Source organism: Wyeomyia smithii, chromosome 3 (assembly GCF_029784165.1).
Source record: "Wyeomyia smithii strain HCP4-BCI-WySm-NY-G18 chromosome 3, ASM2978416v1, whole genome shotgun sequence".
NCBI classification, from domain to species: Eukaryota; Metazoa; Arthropoda; class Insecta; order Diptera; family Culicidae; genus Wyeomyia; species Wyeomyia smithii.
Genome location: NC_073696.1, coordinates 44,777,136 through 44,796,761, shown reverse-complemented (window position 1 = coordinate 44,796,761; position 19,626 = coordinate 44,777,136). Strand labels below are relative to the sequence as shown.

Sequence of the window (19,626 nt, the reverse complement as noted above, 5' to 3'; positions counted from 1 at the left end):
ATGAAAGACCAATTGCTTATGATGAATTTTATAGCATTTTGCGTCAGACACTCAACAGTTGGCAATCATCATGGAACTCAGATGAACTGGGACGGTGGCTACATTCCATTTTTCCTAAGGTATCGACGAAAGCATGGTTCAAGGGGTTGGATGTAGGTCGGGACTTCATTCGCGTGATGTCCAGACTAATGTCCAATCACTATACGTTAAACACGCATCTCTTTCGTATAGGGCTTGTAGACAGTAACCACTGCGTTTGTGGCGATGGCTACCATGACATCGAGCATGTTGTTTGGTCGTGTACCGAATACTGTGGTGTTAGGTCTGAGCTTATAGATTCCCTTCGGGCCCGAGGAAAACAACCGAACGTACCCGTTAGAGACATTCTGGGAAGCGGTGATCTCCAGTACATGACACAGCTATACGTGTTCATAAAACACGCTGGTATTAAAATATGAAACTCTTCTATCTATTTGTTAGATTACCATTCCCGCTACACGCTGAAAGAAGATGATACACTAAGCTGGAGACACTCAAACGAAGACTCGGCATCTTTATGTTCACGCAGACACCTCAGTCCAAACTGCTCAAATAGAACATCACTGCTTTGGTAACTTGAGTAGAGCGATAAGAGTTTTGGTAACTTGAGTAGAGCGATAAGATCATATAACAGCTTTTTAAATTCACTATTATTTTAACTTGAGCCGCGGCTGCCTTCCGTTCTCACTAAAGTAAGCTGTAAATATTCTGTGAGATAAAGAATCGCAAAGTTTGCAAAAGTAACTGATTCACTTCAATAACTTATTGAAACTTTGTTGGTTAACTTCGTGTAAATTTTCAAAAAGAAATACATTATAAATCACTTGCACACTAGCGCCGCATGGTGAGCTTATTGCTACAACAAAATACATTTACATTTCGAGGCTGGAGTCGCTAGTAGCGCTCCTACTTACCTTAACAAACAGTCCTAAGTCGTGGTGTGGCCTTTTCTGTACGTAAAAGTGCAGTTCGCCAGCCCTGCAGTATGCGTAGGGTCCGTAGATCGCCTTCCACCTGATCGATCCACCTTGCCCGCTGTGCATCTCTCTATCTCGTCCCTGACGAATTGGTTTCAAGAACCGTCTTTACCGGGCTGTCTTCCGACATCCTTACGACATGCCCAGCCCAACGCAACCTGCTAATCTTGGTGGTGTGGACGATAGCTATTGCAGTTCATGGTTCATTCGCCTTCTCCACGTTCCGTTCTCCATCTGTAGTCCCCGAAGATGGTACGCAACACCTTCCACTCGAAGACCGCAAGGGCGCGTTGGTACCCACAAGCATAGTCCATGTCTCATGGCCGTAGAGGACTACCGATCTGTCAGCGTCTTGTGGATGGTTAACTTGGTGCGGCTGCGAACTCTATTCAATCGGAGCGTCCTCCGGAGACCAAAGTATGCACGCCTTCCTGCCCTAATGAGCCAATAAATTTTTTGCTGCTATCGTTGTCGGCAGTTACCAGTGAGCCCAGGTACACGAGCTCTTCGACCACACCGATTTCATCACCACCAACTGAACTCGAGGTGGGAGGTTGGCACTGTCTTCACGTGAACCCCTTCCTTTAATGTACTTCGTCTTCGCTGCATTGATGACCAGTCTAATCCGTTTGGCTCCGGCCTTTAGTCTGATGTACGTCTCCACCATCTTCACAAAGGTCCGAGCTACAATGTCGATATTGTCGGCGAACCCAGACAGTTGAACTGACTTGTGTAATATCGTGCCTTTCGTGCTTATCCCCGCTCTTCTAATGACACCTTCCAGGGCAATGTTAAACAGTAGGCATAAGGATAGAAGGTATTGGAAGGAAGGCACTCCTCCAGAACTCGTTCATCCTTTTAAATCTTGACAATGACCCAGTGTACGGCTCTAGCCAGCGTTTCTTTACCGCATATCAACAAATCACTGGGAAGTTAGTCTACTCCAGCAGCTTTATTGTTTTTCAGCAGATCAATCTCCTCCTCCACCTTCAGGAGACCGGAGGCTGGAATCATGTTGTCTTCTGCTCGTGCATCAAGATCAGTTGCCATACTGGCCTCGCGCTCTAATACATTGCCGTTCAGTTGTTCGTCGAAGTGCTGGTTTAACTTGTCGATCACCTCACACTAGTCCGCAAGAAGGTTGCTGTCCAAGCTTCTGCACACGTAGCCTCTACGGGAGCTGTTCAGCTTCTCGTAGAACTTACAAGTGTCGTTAGCTTGGTACAGTTCTTCCATCGCTATGCGATCTCGGTCCTCTTGCTGGCGCTTCTTCCTTCGGAGGACTTGTTCCTTCCACGTTCGCTCTTATACGATGTTGCAGCATTCTCGCCCGTGCTGCGTTCTTCTTCTCGACTAAGTGTTTGCATTCGCTGTCAAACCAGTCATTTCTAGGATTCGGAGTCCTTGTACCTAGTAGCGCTACAGCAGTGCTACCAGATGGCAGATTGGATGCTCTCCCAGTCCCAGCCATGCTGCGACAAGCTGCTCTTGCATGGGTAACGGTGCCTCCAGCTGCTACGCGTATTCCTGTGCAACCCCGGCGTCCCACAGTTGCTCGATATTTGGTCGCGGCGATGATGTCGGAGAAGAACCTGCCGTCGATTAGGACGTGGTCGATTTGAGATCGCTGTCTGTTGGTCGGGTGATCTCCAGATGGGTTTGTGGATATCTTTGCGGGGGAAGAAGGTACTTCGGACTACCATACCACGGGAGGCCGCAAAGTTTACGCACCGATAGCCGTTATCATAAGATACGGCGTGCAGGCTATCTAACCTGATTACCGGTCTGCCTGCAGTCCTACGGGGCGGCTCGTTGGGCCTTCCACCCATCGTGTCAGCTTTGTTTAGAGTCTCACGCTGACACCAAGATGTTGATCAGCCACTCCTAACATGGTGATCAGACGCTGTTATGAGCCGCACCATCTTGGTGAACAGACGCTATGGATGGTGAAGCATTTCCTCTACCTTCTCACTTAGCTATTGTCAGATGATAACATTATACAGGTAACACCAACCAGTTGTGTCCATGTTTCAACTGGCAGTCTAGTGTAATCATATGACTCGTGAAGTGTCAGATAGGAACTTGTGAGGGCCGGAGCTGACGCTCCTTCCAGTTTGTCAACTCACCATTTGAAGCCCTGGTAGCGCTCCTAGCTAAGAATTATTATGATAAAAATCACAATTACTCTTATTCTCGTTTACGTCGATATCACGATCGAACAAGAGCATGAGAAATTTGCATACTCATTTTCGTTAGCATCAATTCGAATGTTCGAACATCCCTTTGTTTAGATAATTCGAAAATGAGAATTTTTACGAACCGATCATATTGTACGAAATGAGGACGAATATTCGGTAATAGTTTGAAAACTATAGATTGCTATACATCAGATTAGGAGATTATTTTTCTTTGCGTAAGGTTGCTTATATGGGCGTCACTGAAGCGTCACACTCGAAAGTGTTTTTTCCAACAGGGATATTTTTTTCTGACAGTTAACCACTGAGTCTTTTGCTCAACATTTCGAATGTCAAATATATCCGAGTCGGCGCTTTAAAGGTGTAGCATTCTAGATATGAATAAACATTTTTGGGAACATTATCGCAAATAAAATATAAAAACATCAAGCAAACTATATTACACATCTTCAACAAACATATCCCGCAGACTGAGTGCGATTGCAATTTTCCACGAAGCAGGGACATGAACCAGCAACTGTTACTCCAGCAGCAGCAGCAACAGCAGCGGCGACGCCAATCGTTACTGACCAAAAGTGTCCAGGAAGAACATTTGATCCAGCAAGTTAAGCTGCGGCCGGTTCTGTACGACAAATCGCTCAAGGCATACCGGAAACCCGGGGCAACAGACTGTGCATGGGCGGAAATCGCGAGTGCGCTTGGAGTGCAAGGTAGTTTTAAACGATACTATAATGGAGCGGCGCTTCTTATTTGCTGGCGGTTTTTCAGAACGGAATTTGGAGTGTAAAGCCAAGCGTTGCGATGGTGATCAACGTGTGGCATTGTAATAAGCGCGCCATATAATAATGAGATGTTTAGATGTAAAATTATAAATTATATTTTTTTCTCGTTTAAGTTGACAACTGTAAGAAAAGATGGAAGAGTTTGCGCGATACTTTCATAAAATATTTTCGTCAGGAAATTTTGGCTACTCCGGGATCCAAGCGAAAGAAATGGGTATATTACGAGCACATGAACTTCCTGCGGAACCATGTTGAGCTTTACGGGTATGGCTCTCATATGTACCATTTAATCATTTAAAAAAAATTTTCTAATTTTAGTATTTCCGAGACAGACTCAACTAGCGACAAAGAAACGGTTACTTCCGATGACGCTCAAATCATTCATATTGCCGAATTCGTAACTGAACAAGTTAACATCGAAAATAGTGTGGGCGAACAGTTTGATGACAATCAAACAGAGTATGTATACGAAGAAGTAGAAGAAGGTTCTCCGGTCGCGTACGCACTTGACGCGAAACAAGTATTCGTAGAAACAGCGAGTCCCGATCCGTCTGTGGAAGCTACGGTAACAGGAATGACCACCGTGACACATAATGATTTGGATATATCGCAGGATGATGACAACAGTGATAATGTGCCATTTTTAGACCACATCAGCGAGGAAGTTAAACTCACAAATACGAATACGACGTCGACAATTAGCGATCCAGACGAGAGGTTTCTACTGAGCTGTGCACCAGTGCTGAAAAGGCTTTCGGCAAGGAAAAATGCACTCGTGAAGCTTCGAATCCAACAGCTACTTTACGAGGTTGAATTCGGTGACCTGGATAAGGTCTCGGATCGTGGCAGGGGGAACAACTAGGGGGCTACCAGGTTAGCGAAACTATTTTTAAGCCAATCTGAAAGAGCTTTTGTTCAAAATGAAAGCGTTTAACAGTCATCGATTTGTGTATATTTGATACAAATCCTACAGTTATATCGTTTTCCTATGTTAAAGTATCAATTACATTATCTGGGAATTGACTTTAGAGATTCGCGTTGTATTGAAATAATTTATGTCAAATAATTTGTACTGGCCGAGAAAAACAGAGAGCGTTCATCTATTATTTTCAAGATAAATGGCTAAGTGAAAGAAAAAAAAATCCCTGGGAAAAAGTATTGCTACAGTGAATCGTGGCATTTATGATTAAATACTGCGAAAAGGCTGTGAAAAAAATAAACGAGGTAAAATAAAAAGGGTAGTGCCAACTATATAATCATGTGTATTTATTACCAATAACCGAATTCAGTGATTATTACGATGATTGTTAACTTGAAAACTACCTATTCGAGAAATCTGGGTCACGTGACAACCTTAGAAATAATGCATGGAGCGAAAATACAAAACTAAATTATACAGTAGTTATGTCAAATGTAAATGCAGTAATTGAACGCATAGTTCACTCAGAGATAAATTACTATGGAAGGCTGATAAATTAGTAGCAGAAGTGAAATGATTTCAGTAGAGTTATAGAATTGAATTTCTATACATTCGACTCCTCAGAAACGTGACTCAACAATTAGCGCACACAATTCAATCTAACGTGAGAGTTCGTGCAGACTACTAATAAATCGTTCTTTTGATACCCGATAAGAACCGATTCCAACTATCAATTGAATGTTATGAATAAATTTCAACCTGTAAATATCTGCTGATACCAGGAAGTTGAAGCTGAACAATAATTAGTTAAACGAAAGCCTACAATCGAATTTTACGGCAGGAACCCAAACCTGACAAATCCTAACTCTCTGGCAGTATGATTATTACAGCTTATAAATAATTCATGCATTGCTTAATTTATATTTAGCTGTCTACTCCGGGTATGAGTAAGTATTAGAATTGCTCTACCACACACTACAGTAAATAGTGCCCTATACAGTGCCGTACATATTTCTAAAAATGGCACAGTTGGCTGTTTGTTAAGGAAGGAAACCTTGATAACTTGGGCTCACCCCTCGTCGTATTTGCTCTGACTGCTTCGATGGGAATGGTTCGACAAAAATCGAAGGGCATTTTATGGAGGCTTAAAAGAAATATTTTTTACCTCAAAGTGTTGGTGTTATCTAGGTCATGAAATGTACAAACATTTGACTGCTGATTGAATAAAAATTAGTGTGTAAAATTTCAAATTAACTTATATACGAAATACGAGGTATGTTTATTATGATTGGAACAATAAATTTACGACTTTCATTTCATTACCATGTGTTAGCCTTCGAGCTTAGATGCCGTTTGTCGAACCTAGGGGTAAAAATCCTGTGTTACGGTCTGCACAAACAAGATAGGTAACGTCAATTAAATTGCATAAATAATCGCAATAACGATTCGGTGTTTGACCTTTACGATTCTGATATGCTACTTTATCAATAAAATGATATACTCATATACGACCCATTTTGAAGTACCATCTTATCTGATGCTTTTAACGTATATATTTTTTACGAGTGAAGAAGTGGTGGGTTGTTTTCCAGTAACCAAAATTAAGATTTACTGTAAGTAAGCCTGATTAGTCAAATTAAATTAAATTTAGTGCTTGGTTGTGAAATTTCTTACTCAAGTTCTTAGTTATAAAACAATTTCAAAAGTACAATAAATCCAACAAACTGTACTAGCACGTGCCCATTCCGTACGGCTGAATTGCATCCATCCGTCCAGCATTGACAAACCGTTTCCAGATGCCCTTCGTTATCTGCCTTATAACAATCCGTATTTGACCGCTCGTAACCACAGTCTCTAACGACTCGATGATGTTCGCCTTTCAGTACTAAAATATAGATTATATTAATAACAGTTTGTAATACTCGAGTCTCTTTATTACTGATACCTACCTGTGATTGTAATTTTTCGACAAAACGGTACCCGTCCGGTTTCATTTTGGCCGCACTCCACCAGGAATGGATCTAATTTAGGTCTTCTCACCATCGAATCGTTGCTAGCTCCAGAGGATTCAAAATAGACATCGAAACAGGCAGGATCGTCGAAGCTGTTGCATCGATAGCACTTCAAAGCATGGGCTAAATGAAATGAAATGGAGATGATGAGTGTGGGGCTTTATTAAATAATCGTAATTTGTTTCAAGTCGCAGGTTTATCCTAGTTTTTTCAATGAAATGCGCGTCAAAACTTTGAAAATCACAGAAACATTAAAAATCGAAAAAGTTTCCTTATTGAGTTTTCCTGCAAAAATAGTATCTCATCACGAATCAGTGGTGCGTCTTTTCGGTAGATAACACGATTTCGCTCAACCACAAGTATTTCGAGAAACTTGCAACCATAAAATAGAGCCTATAATCTGCTTTCTGGCGTGTAGCAAGGATTAGCATACCTACCGGGTGTAAAGACTTATTTGCATACAAAAGTATCACTCAAAGTCTTTCCACGCACTTATACCATTAGGATTAGTCAAATGTTTCTATCTTTCTGTAGAACTGCAGAATGATCGATTAATAAATTCGCTGTAGGAAATCATTATTCTAATCTAATTTGTTGAATTAATGATTTGGTTCTGAATATTCCTTTCATAATAAATATTTAGTACTCAACTATTGCCATTGCTCTACTTATATATCTACTTAGCTATAATTTTAGGATGGGCTTATTTTGGACTGTCGAAGCTGCAAAAAATATCAAGAATTGAGGATCAATATTCATTTCTAGTTTTAAATATTTTGATTTGTAATATATTTATAATTGTATTTATTTGTATGAAAAGATGAGAGGGTTTTTAAGCCTATTTGAGGAGGAATAACTATATTTATTGTACTCAAGCAGGCTTTTCCTTACTCCAACAAAATTTTCGGCCTCGTTATGCTTTTTGCGATTGTGCTCTCTACTATTATTGTTATCAAGAATAGAAAAAAAAATTTCCGTTGCAATCAGTTTTACTATGTCAGCAACAATTGAGTTCGAAAACATAAAAAATTCGATATCTTCTCCTATCTCGATAATTCCAATGATCCTTTCAAATTTGCATGCACCCACAATCTTGTATTTCGATATATCAAAGAATCCTTCATCGATCAACACTCATGGCCATAGAGCTCCACCGGATGTATCCACGTCCTATAGAGTGCAAATTTCGTGCGGACATGAATGCTAAGGGATCTCAGCTGGATATGTAAACCATAGAAAATCCTGTTGGCGAAAGCTATCTGTCTACTCACTTCGCGTCGAACATCGTTGTCACACCAACCAAGATGTGGGTCATAAGGTACACAAATTCGCCGACTTCTTCATAGATACCCTCAGCTGTAACCATCTTAGTTTCAAGATTCGACGACATTCCGTGCTCCCTACCAATGTACTTTGCTTTGGTACAACCCAACTTTCATCCCTTTTGAAAGCCACGAATGCCTCTTATTTCTGCGGCTGAAACCGATGCTATCAATATCATTCGCCAAACCAAGGAGCATATGGATCAATTCGGAAATGTTGATTCGCTTTTCACTAGTAGGTACCTAACAGGCTTTGTGCCGTACTTTAGATCTTCTGCTTGATCTAATCTAGCACTCTGGGTAACTTATTTTCTTGATATTACGCTCTCGTGATGGTCACCTCAACATCGAGATGTGGGGAGTTTACTGTATAGTAGGCTGTCCCAAAAAAAAATCGATGTTGAAAAATTCAAGGTGCCCAACCCTAAATTGAAAGATAATGTTATTTATAGCATTTTTGTAGAACATTTCGACTTTCTAAAAAAAAAAATTTCAGTTTACCCAAACGTGATTTATGAAAAAATGACTTTTTCTAGCTACAAAATCATTCTTTTGCATATTTTACAAATCTGTTCGGTTCCCACATTCTTTCATATATTTTTTGATTTTTGTGGGGTTGTTTTTGGATATTTTGCATGGTTTGGTTCAGCATTGCATTCAATTATTTGGCACAGAGCCCATTGAACATCGTGGAAAAGTGAATTTTGCTCATAATTTTTAGATAAAACCCTTCAAAACACGTATGAAAAATTTTTTGGATCAAGAACGGAATTTTTTACTGCAAAGCGGGACTCAAGACGAAAATTCACATGAAAAAAGATCATAGATATTTTATCGGGAGGCTGAATTATTGGCGTTTTTACATGTGATGGAAAACTGAGCATTTTCACAGAAATGCTACTATCCTGCCGTTTTTGTGCGATAAATTGAATAGTGATTCAAAAGTTAATTATAGCCATAAGGTATGTTCGGAGAAGTTTCAGGATATTCAAAAATGCATCTCTTAATGTAGAAATATGGGTGATCAATTCACCAATGAGTGAGATAAAAAATTTACTTTTTGATCAGATTAAGATAGACGTGAGGTGTCTTCAACAAAGTCTCATGCCTTGTTCAGACTACGCTGGATATCACCTGATATCGCCAGATGATTTAGGATATCACCTCGAGCGTTCACATTAGAGTGAGCTAATATGATTTGACATTTGCTTGGGAATTGAAAAGAGAAGAAAACAAAAACAGGTCAACGCTAAAACAAGACAACAAGAGCAATGGGATTAGGATAGAGATGTCAGCGAGTTGGCTCGCACCAACGCGAACTCTCATATGCAATTGTCAACATGTGCGGGACGAAAATAGCAAAAATATTTCCTTCCTTTTTCCTCGCATGCAACGCGAAGTTCGAAATTTGTAGGGTTGCGTCGAAAGTCCTTTGGCCGTGTTGCCAACTGCTTGAATTGTGGTTATTATTGGTTTTCGAACATGATATCCGCGATAGCATGTGGCCGAGGTGATATCCGTTGACAGCTCGATTGTATGGGATACCAGGTAATATGGATGGTGATATGGCCTCGATAGCACGAATCGTTTGATATCCAGTGATATGCGGTGTAGTGTGAACGGGGTATTAGGTTATCTTAAAACAAGAAATTTAGTCGAAGATATCATGTTTATATCTCTTACATATTACGAGCAACATAAAGTTTTCTATAAGAAGGCACTAACAATCACAATTTGCGTTCTAACTTTTTCGCAGATTTTGCCGAATTTTTGAACCTTCGACTGAGTTATCAGCTATTCAGAAATGTATTTGTTTTCTGAACATTGTTATTTTTTATTTTCCAAAATAAAACAGGTATTTGACATATTTGTAAAAATGCATAGTTTTCCATCACATATAAAAATGCCAATATCTCAGCCTCCCGATAAGATATCAAAGATCTTTTTTTCATGTAAATTTTCGTGATTAATTCCGCTTTGCAGTGAATTTTTCAGTTGTCAAATTTATTTTTTAATTTGTGTTTTGAAGGGTTTTAAAAATTGCAGAAGAGTGGTTTTGAAGCTTAAAAAGGTCATTTTTTCATAAATCACGTTTGGGTAACCTGAAAACAATTTTTTAGAAAGTCGAAGTGTTCTACAAAAATGCTATAAATAACATTATTTTTCAATATAGGGCTGAGCACCCTTACTTTTTCAATATTTTGAAAGATAATGTTAGATTTTAATCCGTTGTTAGTTGTTTTTTACGTAATTAATAAACAAAAAAAAAAGTTGCACTTTCAACATTTTAAAAAACCTAATAACCTTAACGGGTCTAGATATTTCACTGTGGATTCAAACAGGTGTATGTACATTTTGAATGTGTCATGAAATAAATGATCGATATAAATCCTTAATCAATGTGAAAACCCAGAAACCTTCTTGTCCTAACTCCAAATTTGCTGTTTAGAAATATTCTTTTTTCTCAAAAGAGTTGCTAGAATAACTTTCGGAAGGATACATTATCTTAAGTAATCTTCAGTCTCTTATTCTCATGAAAATGTACGAAGCTGACAACATCAACGCTTGCGTGATCTTGTTTTTAAAAACTATTCATTGAGATTCACAGAAAAAGCTTAAACCTAGCGTCATTCTTTTGAGAGTTTTTAGTACTAAAATCGAAAATTAGAAACCATATTCAAAATTTTTTTTGAAACAATTTCCAATATCTTTTTTATAATTGCATATTTTTTCAAATCACGAAAAATGAGAAAATTACTTCGATTTTAAAACTGGTTATGAATGCAGAAGAGGTTTCGAGTTATCGACCATCTAGATTGCTTTCTACGGCTACTAAACTGTTTTGGAGAATCATTCTTAATAGATTACCTGTTTGGATTTTGTCATGGAAATTCCGCAATACATCAATTGCTCATAGATACTATAATAATATAATACGAAAAAATCAAAAGGTTCTTCCACTGAAACTGCTAGAACTCGAACTCTAACAGTGGTCCACAAGAAGTCAAAATATGATAGATTGTTTCAATCTTGGGTCCACTTCTATACAATATATACACTTCAAATCTGTCTGATTTTCCACCGGGATGCACAAATTCTCTACCCATTAGATCGATTGCAGAAAAGCTTGAATATTTGCTCCAACTACTTATAACAGTTGAAAGTTTCTCCCAAAGCTATTAAAATTCAATTGGTCATTCTTCCTAATAAACCAAGAGCTTCTTCTCTCAAATCAAATGATAATCACAATACTGCATGCAATACTGAGCTGGACAAGCTGCTGTTTACGAGGAGGTAAGCGCTTTTGAGGATTCGGAAAGATTCCCAATTTGAAAGCTACTGGTAGACTTGAATTACATAGGCCCAATAAAAGCTATGTCAATTAAAATCATTACTAATTTACGATAAAACCGTAACAGCTTCCAACTGCTACGGCAAGTTATGAAGTAAATGAGGTTAGTTGTAAAGTTATTTCCCCACACAAAATAATATTTTTTTCATCACCTGTTTATAACTTACTGATTGAGATGCAAACTGTAAGCAAAACTACGCACAATGAAGTGATATTCATACGAGCCATGTTTGTTTGCATGTATTATAATTTAACCTTAGATAGAGAGTTATCGAATGGCACGTTTACAAATTGTAATAACTGGTTGAAAAAAAATCAACTATTTACATTTTTTACACCTCACAACACAAACTATGTATGATAATAGAACTAGAAAAGATAAATTACATATAACTAGATAACCAAACCACCGTACGTAGATTCATTGTTATGCTGCTCAATGCAGCAGTTTACTAGAGACTGACTTCCCGAGCCGTGTGATTACACTTTCACAATCGAGTTTGTTTGCGTAGGTCTGTTTCGATTGGTATTGCATCTGCCTTACCTGCCAGCTTCTTTAGTCTCCGCAACGCAAAGCTGGGTTTAAAATAAACTGCCTGCTACCTGTGGCCGATAGGGCCAAATAAACCGAATGAATAAAAAATAGTGAAAAGAAAATTGAAAAAACGAACGACATTGTTTGTGATCCGGGGAACATGATCAATTTGGGCATTTTGGACTAACAACGGTGCTGCGTGTTGCGTACATATTTGACCCTAAACGTATGTGATTGAGCACTGTTCTAGGTTTGGATACGGTAGACTACAATCTATAACGAATCAGAGCTCAAAGGGTAATCGATAATAATGTCAATGATTAATTCATCCGATATGTGCCGTATGTTAGGTGAAATTGAACATACTTTAATTATTCACGCTAATTTTGGTGTCGATGTAGCTGAAGATAGTGATCAGTAAACCAATACTCGTTTGATCAATTGCTAGTTACACAAAACATTCCTAGCGTTAGAGTTCTATCACGAATCAGCCGGACGTGAATTAGCTGATACGGGCGTCAAATTGTAGGTACATACCACCTACTTCCACCTGTGGGAGTAATTGGCTCTAGAATAAGCATAGTCACGCATGGTCAGTTCCGAAACGTGATTCGCCAGTAAACTGAATTGATTAGCTGAGAATAGACGTTTCGCTGAAAATATATGTCTGTAGCTAGCACCTGAACGTCTAGACCCAGTGGAATTCAACTGTGCACAGTCACTTGATCTCAATTTTTAACTATTTTATTGTGGGAATATATTCGCTACATAGCGTACGTTACATAAAATCAGATGCGTTTCGCTTCGCATGGGCTGTATAATTCCACGGATAATCAAACCTGTTGCTACTATAAGTTGAAGTTCTAAAAACTAAGACTTGGAGCATAGTTTAGCTTTTGTGGTTCTATTGTAGGCGGGCTCTCGATGAGTTCCTGTGCCTAATCTGTGCAGCAATAAGATCTCAAAATAGCACTTCGAACGCATTTTCACAAAAACTCTCATTCTGCTATCATCTTTTATAAAACTGAATAAAAGGCGAAGAAATATAAAAAAAAAAACAAATAGGGTAATTGCTCTTAGCTTCATTTTAGCAATTTGACACTCAATTTACAACGAGGAAATTTTCATATTTTCTAGTCCAGGCAGTCTACAAATCCACGGCATGGATTTTTTTACTTTGGGATTCTTATACAGTAAGAACCTTAAAAACTCACCTAAAAGCTAAGTTGGTAAAAAAGTAAAGTTGGTAGAATATTCTAGCATAGACACTCCTACAAATTCAATAACTTCAATTTCCTACCTCAAAAAATTGTAAGTTGATAGAAAAAAAACTTTCGCTAAATAGTTAAATATTTTAAGTTTTTAGTTTAGTTTCAGTTCACAAGTAGGATAAAGTTTTTTTGCAGAACTGTTTTTAACGAAGCTTTTCTCGAAAAATTATTGTACCAGACCACTGTATGGATACCTTGACCGACCGTTGAATAGTTGCTCTGACATTATACAACATAATAAACAGCTGTTGTATTAGTGTGACTCGTTTACATTGGTTTTTGTTTAAATAATAATAAATAGTACAATGAGTTTAGAAGCAAGAAAATTGTAGCAGTGAAGATGAATATGAAAGCTTTGTGAAAGCTGTTTAATAAAACAATATACTAAATTTGCATCCATTAGAGTATAATTTCGTGACAATTTGATATTATTCCTGTATATTCTCCGCTAACGTCGGCCAAATGAGATGAATATAGAAGCAACTCCCCTAGTGAGCTTATCAGTGCCTTCAGCAGCGAAGCCCGTCACGGGATGTTCTATTTTTTTTTCTTTTCTTATGGTTATGATTCTCTGATGTTGTTCGGAGATTACATACAGATGGTGTCAAACGATTGAGCCAAAAGCATTTTCGGGAGTTTGGTTGGGGCGTGTAAACATTGACTATTCAACAGGAAGTGTGGCGCTAGCAGCGGCGGGCTTATAACCAAGGGGTGGACTAGATTAGCAAAAAAGTGTTTTTCTTGTCTGCTGTAGTTGACTTCGTTTTGACTTTTTTCTGGAGAAGAAATGTTTTCTAACATTTGCGGTTTATGATAGAGCATGTATGAGCTTTTGTTTGAACTTAGAATATTGAATCTCATTTATTGAGCGGAGTTAACCGTAAACTGGGAAACGCAGGGTTTTAAACTACGATTGCTTAATAGGGAAGATGAAACGATATCCGATAGGGGAACAAATGGTATATTCTCGGAGGTTAGATGGGAGAGCGATTGTAGAAGATCTATCGTCGTCCTGTGTACGCATGTTTTCCATGACAATCGAACCTTTTGGGATGTTCTGCCACTAGCATATTTATTTATTGACTAGGATCAGATAGTGCGAGTCTCGAAGCTCTCCCCGACGAAGAAGGAACTAGTATTTGTGTGTCTTGTAGATGTTTTTTTTTTGTATTTCGATTGCTAATAACTTGTTTTCCGAAAGCTATGTTCGGTTCCCAGATAAAGCTTTTCTCCTCCTGGAACAAAGTGCTTTTTATAGGATGTATATATACATAAAACTAGCATAAAATTATTGCGAGATGAATACTAGCGTTTTATTTCAAGATAACATTTCGCGAGAGTAAACATGTTAGAAACTGCCAAAAGATGGAATAAGATGGGAAATATTTATCTGCTTTGTCGGACCCCCGTCTTTGTTGCGCATTTTTTATTCAAAATCTCGTTTTTCTTTTTCTTACAATTAAAATATGATATAAGATCCAGAAAAAAAAATCGGCCAGAAGTGTTGCCAGATATATTATTTTTGAAACTAAATTTACACTTTTTTTACACTTTAATGCAGCCATTTTTATTTTTGATTTGTAATTTCATCGTGTTCTTTAAAAAATTTCACGTAAGAATCACCCTAAGGTGACATGAGTCAAACTCGAGATATAGATATACGCAACCAGTTTTGAATTTCTTCCTTAATAGAAATCCTAATGTATTCGTCCATTTTTGCAGCAGTGTTGCCGGTTTTTTCTCTCAATTAATTTCCAACAATAAAATTTTTCAATTAAAAGGTATTGATTTGTCTCTCTTCTTTTTCTCTCTTTTTCTCCCTTCATAGCACTTTCGTCGCTATGTGGTTTTCTATTATTTATTCTACGGCAATTTATTTGAAAATAATTTTGTTTCAATTTTCTCGTCAAATGGAATGAACAAATATAATCTTTTTATTAGGTTTTGCGTGTTTCCAATACTTTTGTAAGGCTTCAAAATCATTGACTGAATTTATTGAACGGGGGTAAAATTTGGCAACGCTGCTGCAAAAAAGGGAAGGTATTTTTGAATCACTAATAACCAGAAGAATCTTAAAAATCGTTTGTTTTGTTGTTCAGACATTTTCCAAAAATATGATTAAATATAATAGCGTAGCATAGCATAGCATAGCATAGCAAAAACAGCTGCACAACTTCGTAGGTGGTGTCAGCAACAATACTCTGTTTACGAGAACAAATTACCCTCGTTTGTGAGCAGCAACATGAAATTTGGGATCTTATCAAATGTCGCTAAACAAAGGTCAGATGTCTCCAGAGAACTGTTACCGCCCAGGCCACGTCCTTGCAACTGTTGGGGAACGAAAAAGGAATGTTAGTCCAACATTTACTTGAGAGAAGCGCAGAGAATTCTAGGTGCCCTCATAAATGTTACGTGAGATGGGAAATTTTAGTAGGAAAGGGAGACCCAGGGATACATTTGTTAGATGTTGCGGGTCGATAATTGATCATATTATAGGTATGAATTTTGAGAGCTACGAAGAGCTGAGGCTATTGTGATTTACCGACTATTTAGTTTGATTTGTATTTTATCAGTTGAATTTTTCGATTATTTATATAGCAATTTCACTATTTTATGTTTTGTGGTTATGGGTGAATGAATACGTAGAGTTCAGACTGTCAATAATTTAGTTATACGCTTATTTTTATCCACCGGTTTGACGTTACTTTCATTAGTAGCAAATCAATCTCTAGCCTAAAGAGGCTTCACCTCTTAGTTGAACATTGTCAAATAAGACCTACGCGAACGAAGTTCAATGTTCTCCGAAACATAAACCCGAAACTCTAAAAATATGTGCTAAGTGACGCATTCGTATGAACAAGACATCCTCTGTTTATTTACAAACATTTTAGTAAATAATTAGTTTATTTTTTCTCTACCCTTAAACAAAAATATGTACATACGAAACAGATCTGTAAGAATCTATCTCTACACGTCGATGATCAAAGCAAAAAAATACAACGCCGCCTGTATGTCAAAAAACAATTGCAGTTGAGCATAAAGTATGCCAACGCAAACAACTCAAACAGAAAAAAAAATCTCAATAAATAATATCACTTATCTCGCACGAAATCCTCCTAAGGCTGCATATTCCGATAGTTCTGTTATTAGGAACACCAACACTAGTAATTTTAGTTGATTTCACCATTTATTTTCGCGCAAAACACAGTTGTAATGAAGAAATTACGTGGAGATAAAAACGCGCACAAACAATCGGCCTTGTTGCCAGTTTCCTCCTTCTGGACGTTTTCTCCAATAAATATGATTAAATATAATGTGGAAAAAATCAAAACTTTAATATTACCTCTGGGTGATAGTTGTTTCTTACGTAAAATTTTTCAAGGAACACGATGAAATTATCAAATTTAAAATAAAATAACTGCATTTCCCGAGAAATGTAAATTGAGTTTTAAAATACAAAAAAAATAATCTGGCAACACTTCCGGCCAAAAGTAATATATTTCTGGATTCCTTGTTTTTTTTCCTTCATTTATTTTTCAGACGTCTTACATCTATGAATTGTAAGAAAAAATAAACGTTAAGTAGTGTGACATTTATGCGGTTATTTACGCTATGTGACAAAACAACTTGATATTTTTTACAGTAAAGTTGTAAAAAATACATTCAGTTGTGAAAAGTACATACTATTTTAAGCATTTTCCAATAAAAATCCATAAAATGTCGAATGTTACGATTATGCGATCACAGGCAGTATAGACTTCACTAAACTAGACCATCTTTTTTGAAAACTCACTCAGACTAACATTCGAAAGAGTCGTAAGGTTTCAATTTTTTTATTAATCGATATATCTAAAAAAGTCTCTAGTAAGAGCTAGGGACAAGTTCTCAAGGAATAGCTTCTAGCAAATTGTTTTCATTCCTACTTAGACACTGAAAAAAAAATAGTTTGAAACTTACCTTATAGTGCTGCAATAAACTATGGAAATAAAAATCATGCAGAAAAAAAATTGTCTTTTTCATAGTATCTTCAATAGCAGAAATAAATTTTGTCAGACTTTGCAACAATTCAATGTATGGATTGGAAACAGGATGGTACTTTTTCGCAATGTCTCACGGAAAAGGTTCATGTGATGCAACTGGTGGCACTCTCAACCAAATCATGCTGGAGATAATGGCAATACTATCAGAATTTCTTGAGCGCTTTTCAACGGGTCAGATAAACAAACAAAATATTACAAAAAATGTCAGACGGGCTCAAAAAACACAGGTACAGAGATGTTTTGTAATTTGTTTCATTACTATTTCTCACAACCAAATGACGTCCGAAGAATATTTAAAATCAGAAGATAACCCAAAAATATTGATTTTCTATAATTAAATCAAAAAAGAGAATGTAATATTGATTAAAAATCAAATAAATAAATACCAGACCTAGAAAATTTTTCGAAAAAAGTTGCTTAGTTTAGTAAGGTGCCCACCAACAAACATTCATTAAATTCTGAGAGATTGCTACTAGCCCAGTAGACGAGTTTCCGCGAAATCGGTTTATATATGTATGTCTGTTACTTTCTATGACGCAGGGAAAATTTATTCAATATAACACAAACCCTACAAGCTACCTTAGTTGGGTCTATCACATGTTTGACTCGAAGTTTATCTGTAGATCACAAAACTTGTGGCCGGTATCAGTGACACCTTGGTCCGCATGTCTTGGATAGTAAAGAAAGCCAATATATTTTTCTGAAAGCTTTCACTACGGATCTATTTATAAATATATGTTGATCCTTAGAGTGACATAAATATTCCAAGCTCGGGTTGAAACAAATAAAAAAGCTTCTGACGAACTGCGGAAATCAGTACACTACTATCTCAATTCTAATGTTTGCAGATGACATTTTGCAGACATATGAAGTTATATACTATAACCTTTTTTTCTACAGAACTAAAATCAATCCATCCAGTACGCAGTATTATGTTATACCCTGTTTTAACGGTGCATGCAAAGACCCCTCCTGCACCTGTATTCCATGCGGTTGAAATTTACGACTACTGCTGGCTCCCAGAATATGTACTAATAAAATATCTCCTTCGCTGGATACAAACAAAAAATAAGCTACTGACCCGCTCACGGGTCGGTGGACGAACCAACAGTAAAAGGATGGGGTGTTTATAGCAAAAACAATTTTGCACGATGGTGCGAATTGAACGGTTGTACAGGACAGTTGTCCGCACTTGGACTTGCTGCTGAGCTGAGATCGGAATGAAAGTAATTTCAGTTACACATAGATTTTCTAATGAATAAACAAAAAAATCCAATTATAATATTAATATAGTTTTAGCAATTTTAACCATTTAGAGAAAGATTTGTAGCAATGTTTTCATCGCACTCGTAATCGAACAAAATGCGGTGAAGAATTTTTTTTTTAAACTGGAAAACATGTAATTGTTTGAACAGAAAAATACCTCCAGCTCCATTAGCGGGATAAATTTCATCTCTAAGCTTCACGGACCAGTGAGTCGCTACAGCTATGTGGCCAAGCAGAACAGAATATTCTCCTCTGTGCCATTTATAGCTTGCACGTATGATCCCGTGTTTGCCATGCCACTCTGGAAGGAAGCATGCGACAACGCGAGAATGAAAATAAAAGTTTGGGGGCGCCACCATGACGAATCAAATCTTAATTTGTCGACAGTGCGGCGCCACGCTGGGAGCCACCGATAGATAGGGAGCCATCTGAGCGTGCATGGGAGATAGAATGTAAACGTGGGGGTACACCGAGAAGATATTACGCCAAGGCTGCTGCTACACAGCACACAGCGAGAGGATCTACACGGTACTACAAGCTCGCATGAGTTACCAGAGAAAATGTACCGTCTGTAGTGTTGCAAGATTTAATGCTTGAGTAAAAAGAGTAAATGGGACTTTGAAAGGTGCAAGCCACAATCTTTATGTTGCAGAATTACAGGTTGAAAAAGTCAGTAAAACTTCTTTTGACATAGAATGCAAACCAAAACTAACCAACAGCGAGCTATTCCAAATCGTTGAAAACCAGATAACGGTAAAACTTGATAAATTCGGGGAAATCATCGACAGTCGCAGTGATGATATTTTCGAACGCTTTGAAACATCAGTGCCCTAATAATGAAATTATGTAAGGGCGTTGGTTATACTCCATAATCTTAAATTTTTGCTTTTAAAAAGTCGATTTAGTAAGTGCTCTA

At 37.6% G+C, this 19,626-nt stretch overlaps 2 protein-coding genes across 2 annotated transcripts; one reads left to right on the top strand and one right to left on the bottom strand.

Annotated features, from left to right (window-relative positions):
• Nucleotides 1-3,565: 3,565 nt before the first annotated feature.
• LOC129731865 (transcription factor Adf-1-like) lies at nucleotides 3,566-5,249 on the top strand. Its single transcript, XM_055692224.1, has 3 exons — nucleotides 3,566-3,921; nucleotides 4,107-4,257; nucleotides 4,312-5,249. Exons 1-3 carry the CDS (start codon nucleotides 3,717-3,719, stop codon nucleotides 4,853-4,855), a joined length of 900 nt encoding a protein of 299 aa, XP_055548199.1. The 5' UTR covers nucleotides 3,566-3,716; the 3' UTR covers nucleotides 4,856-5,249.
• LOC129731866 (uncharacterized) lies at nucleotides 5,243-12,934 on the bottom strand. The gene is made up of 3 exons (XM_055692225.1): nucleotides 11,766-12,934; nucleotides 6,862-7,047; nucleotides 5,243-6,797 (listed from the first exon to the last, which is right to left on the bottom strand). The coding sequence occupies exons 1-3, from the start codon at nucleotides 11,836-11,838 to the stop codon at nucleotides 6,595-6,597; spliced, it is 462 nt and encodes a 153-aa protein (XP_055548200.1). The 5' UTR covers nucleotides 11,839-12,934; the 3' UTR covers nucleotides 5,243-6,594.
• Nucleotides 12,935-19,626: the final 6,692 nt, after the last annotated feature.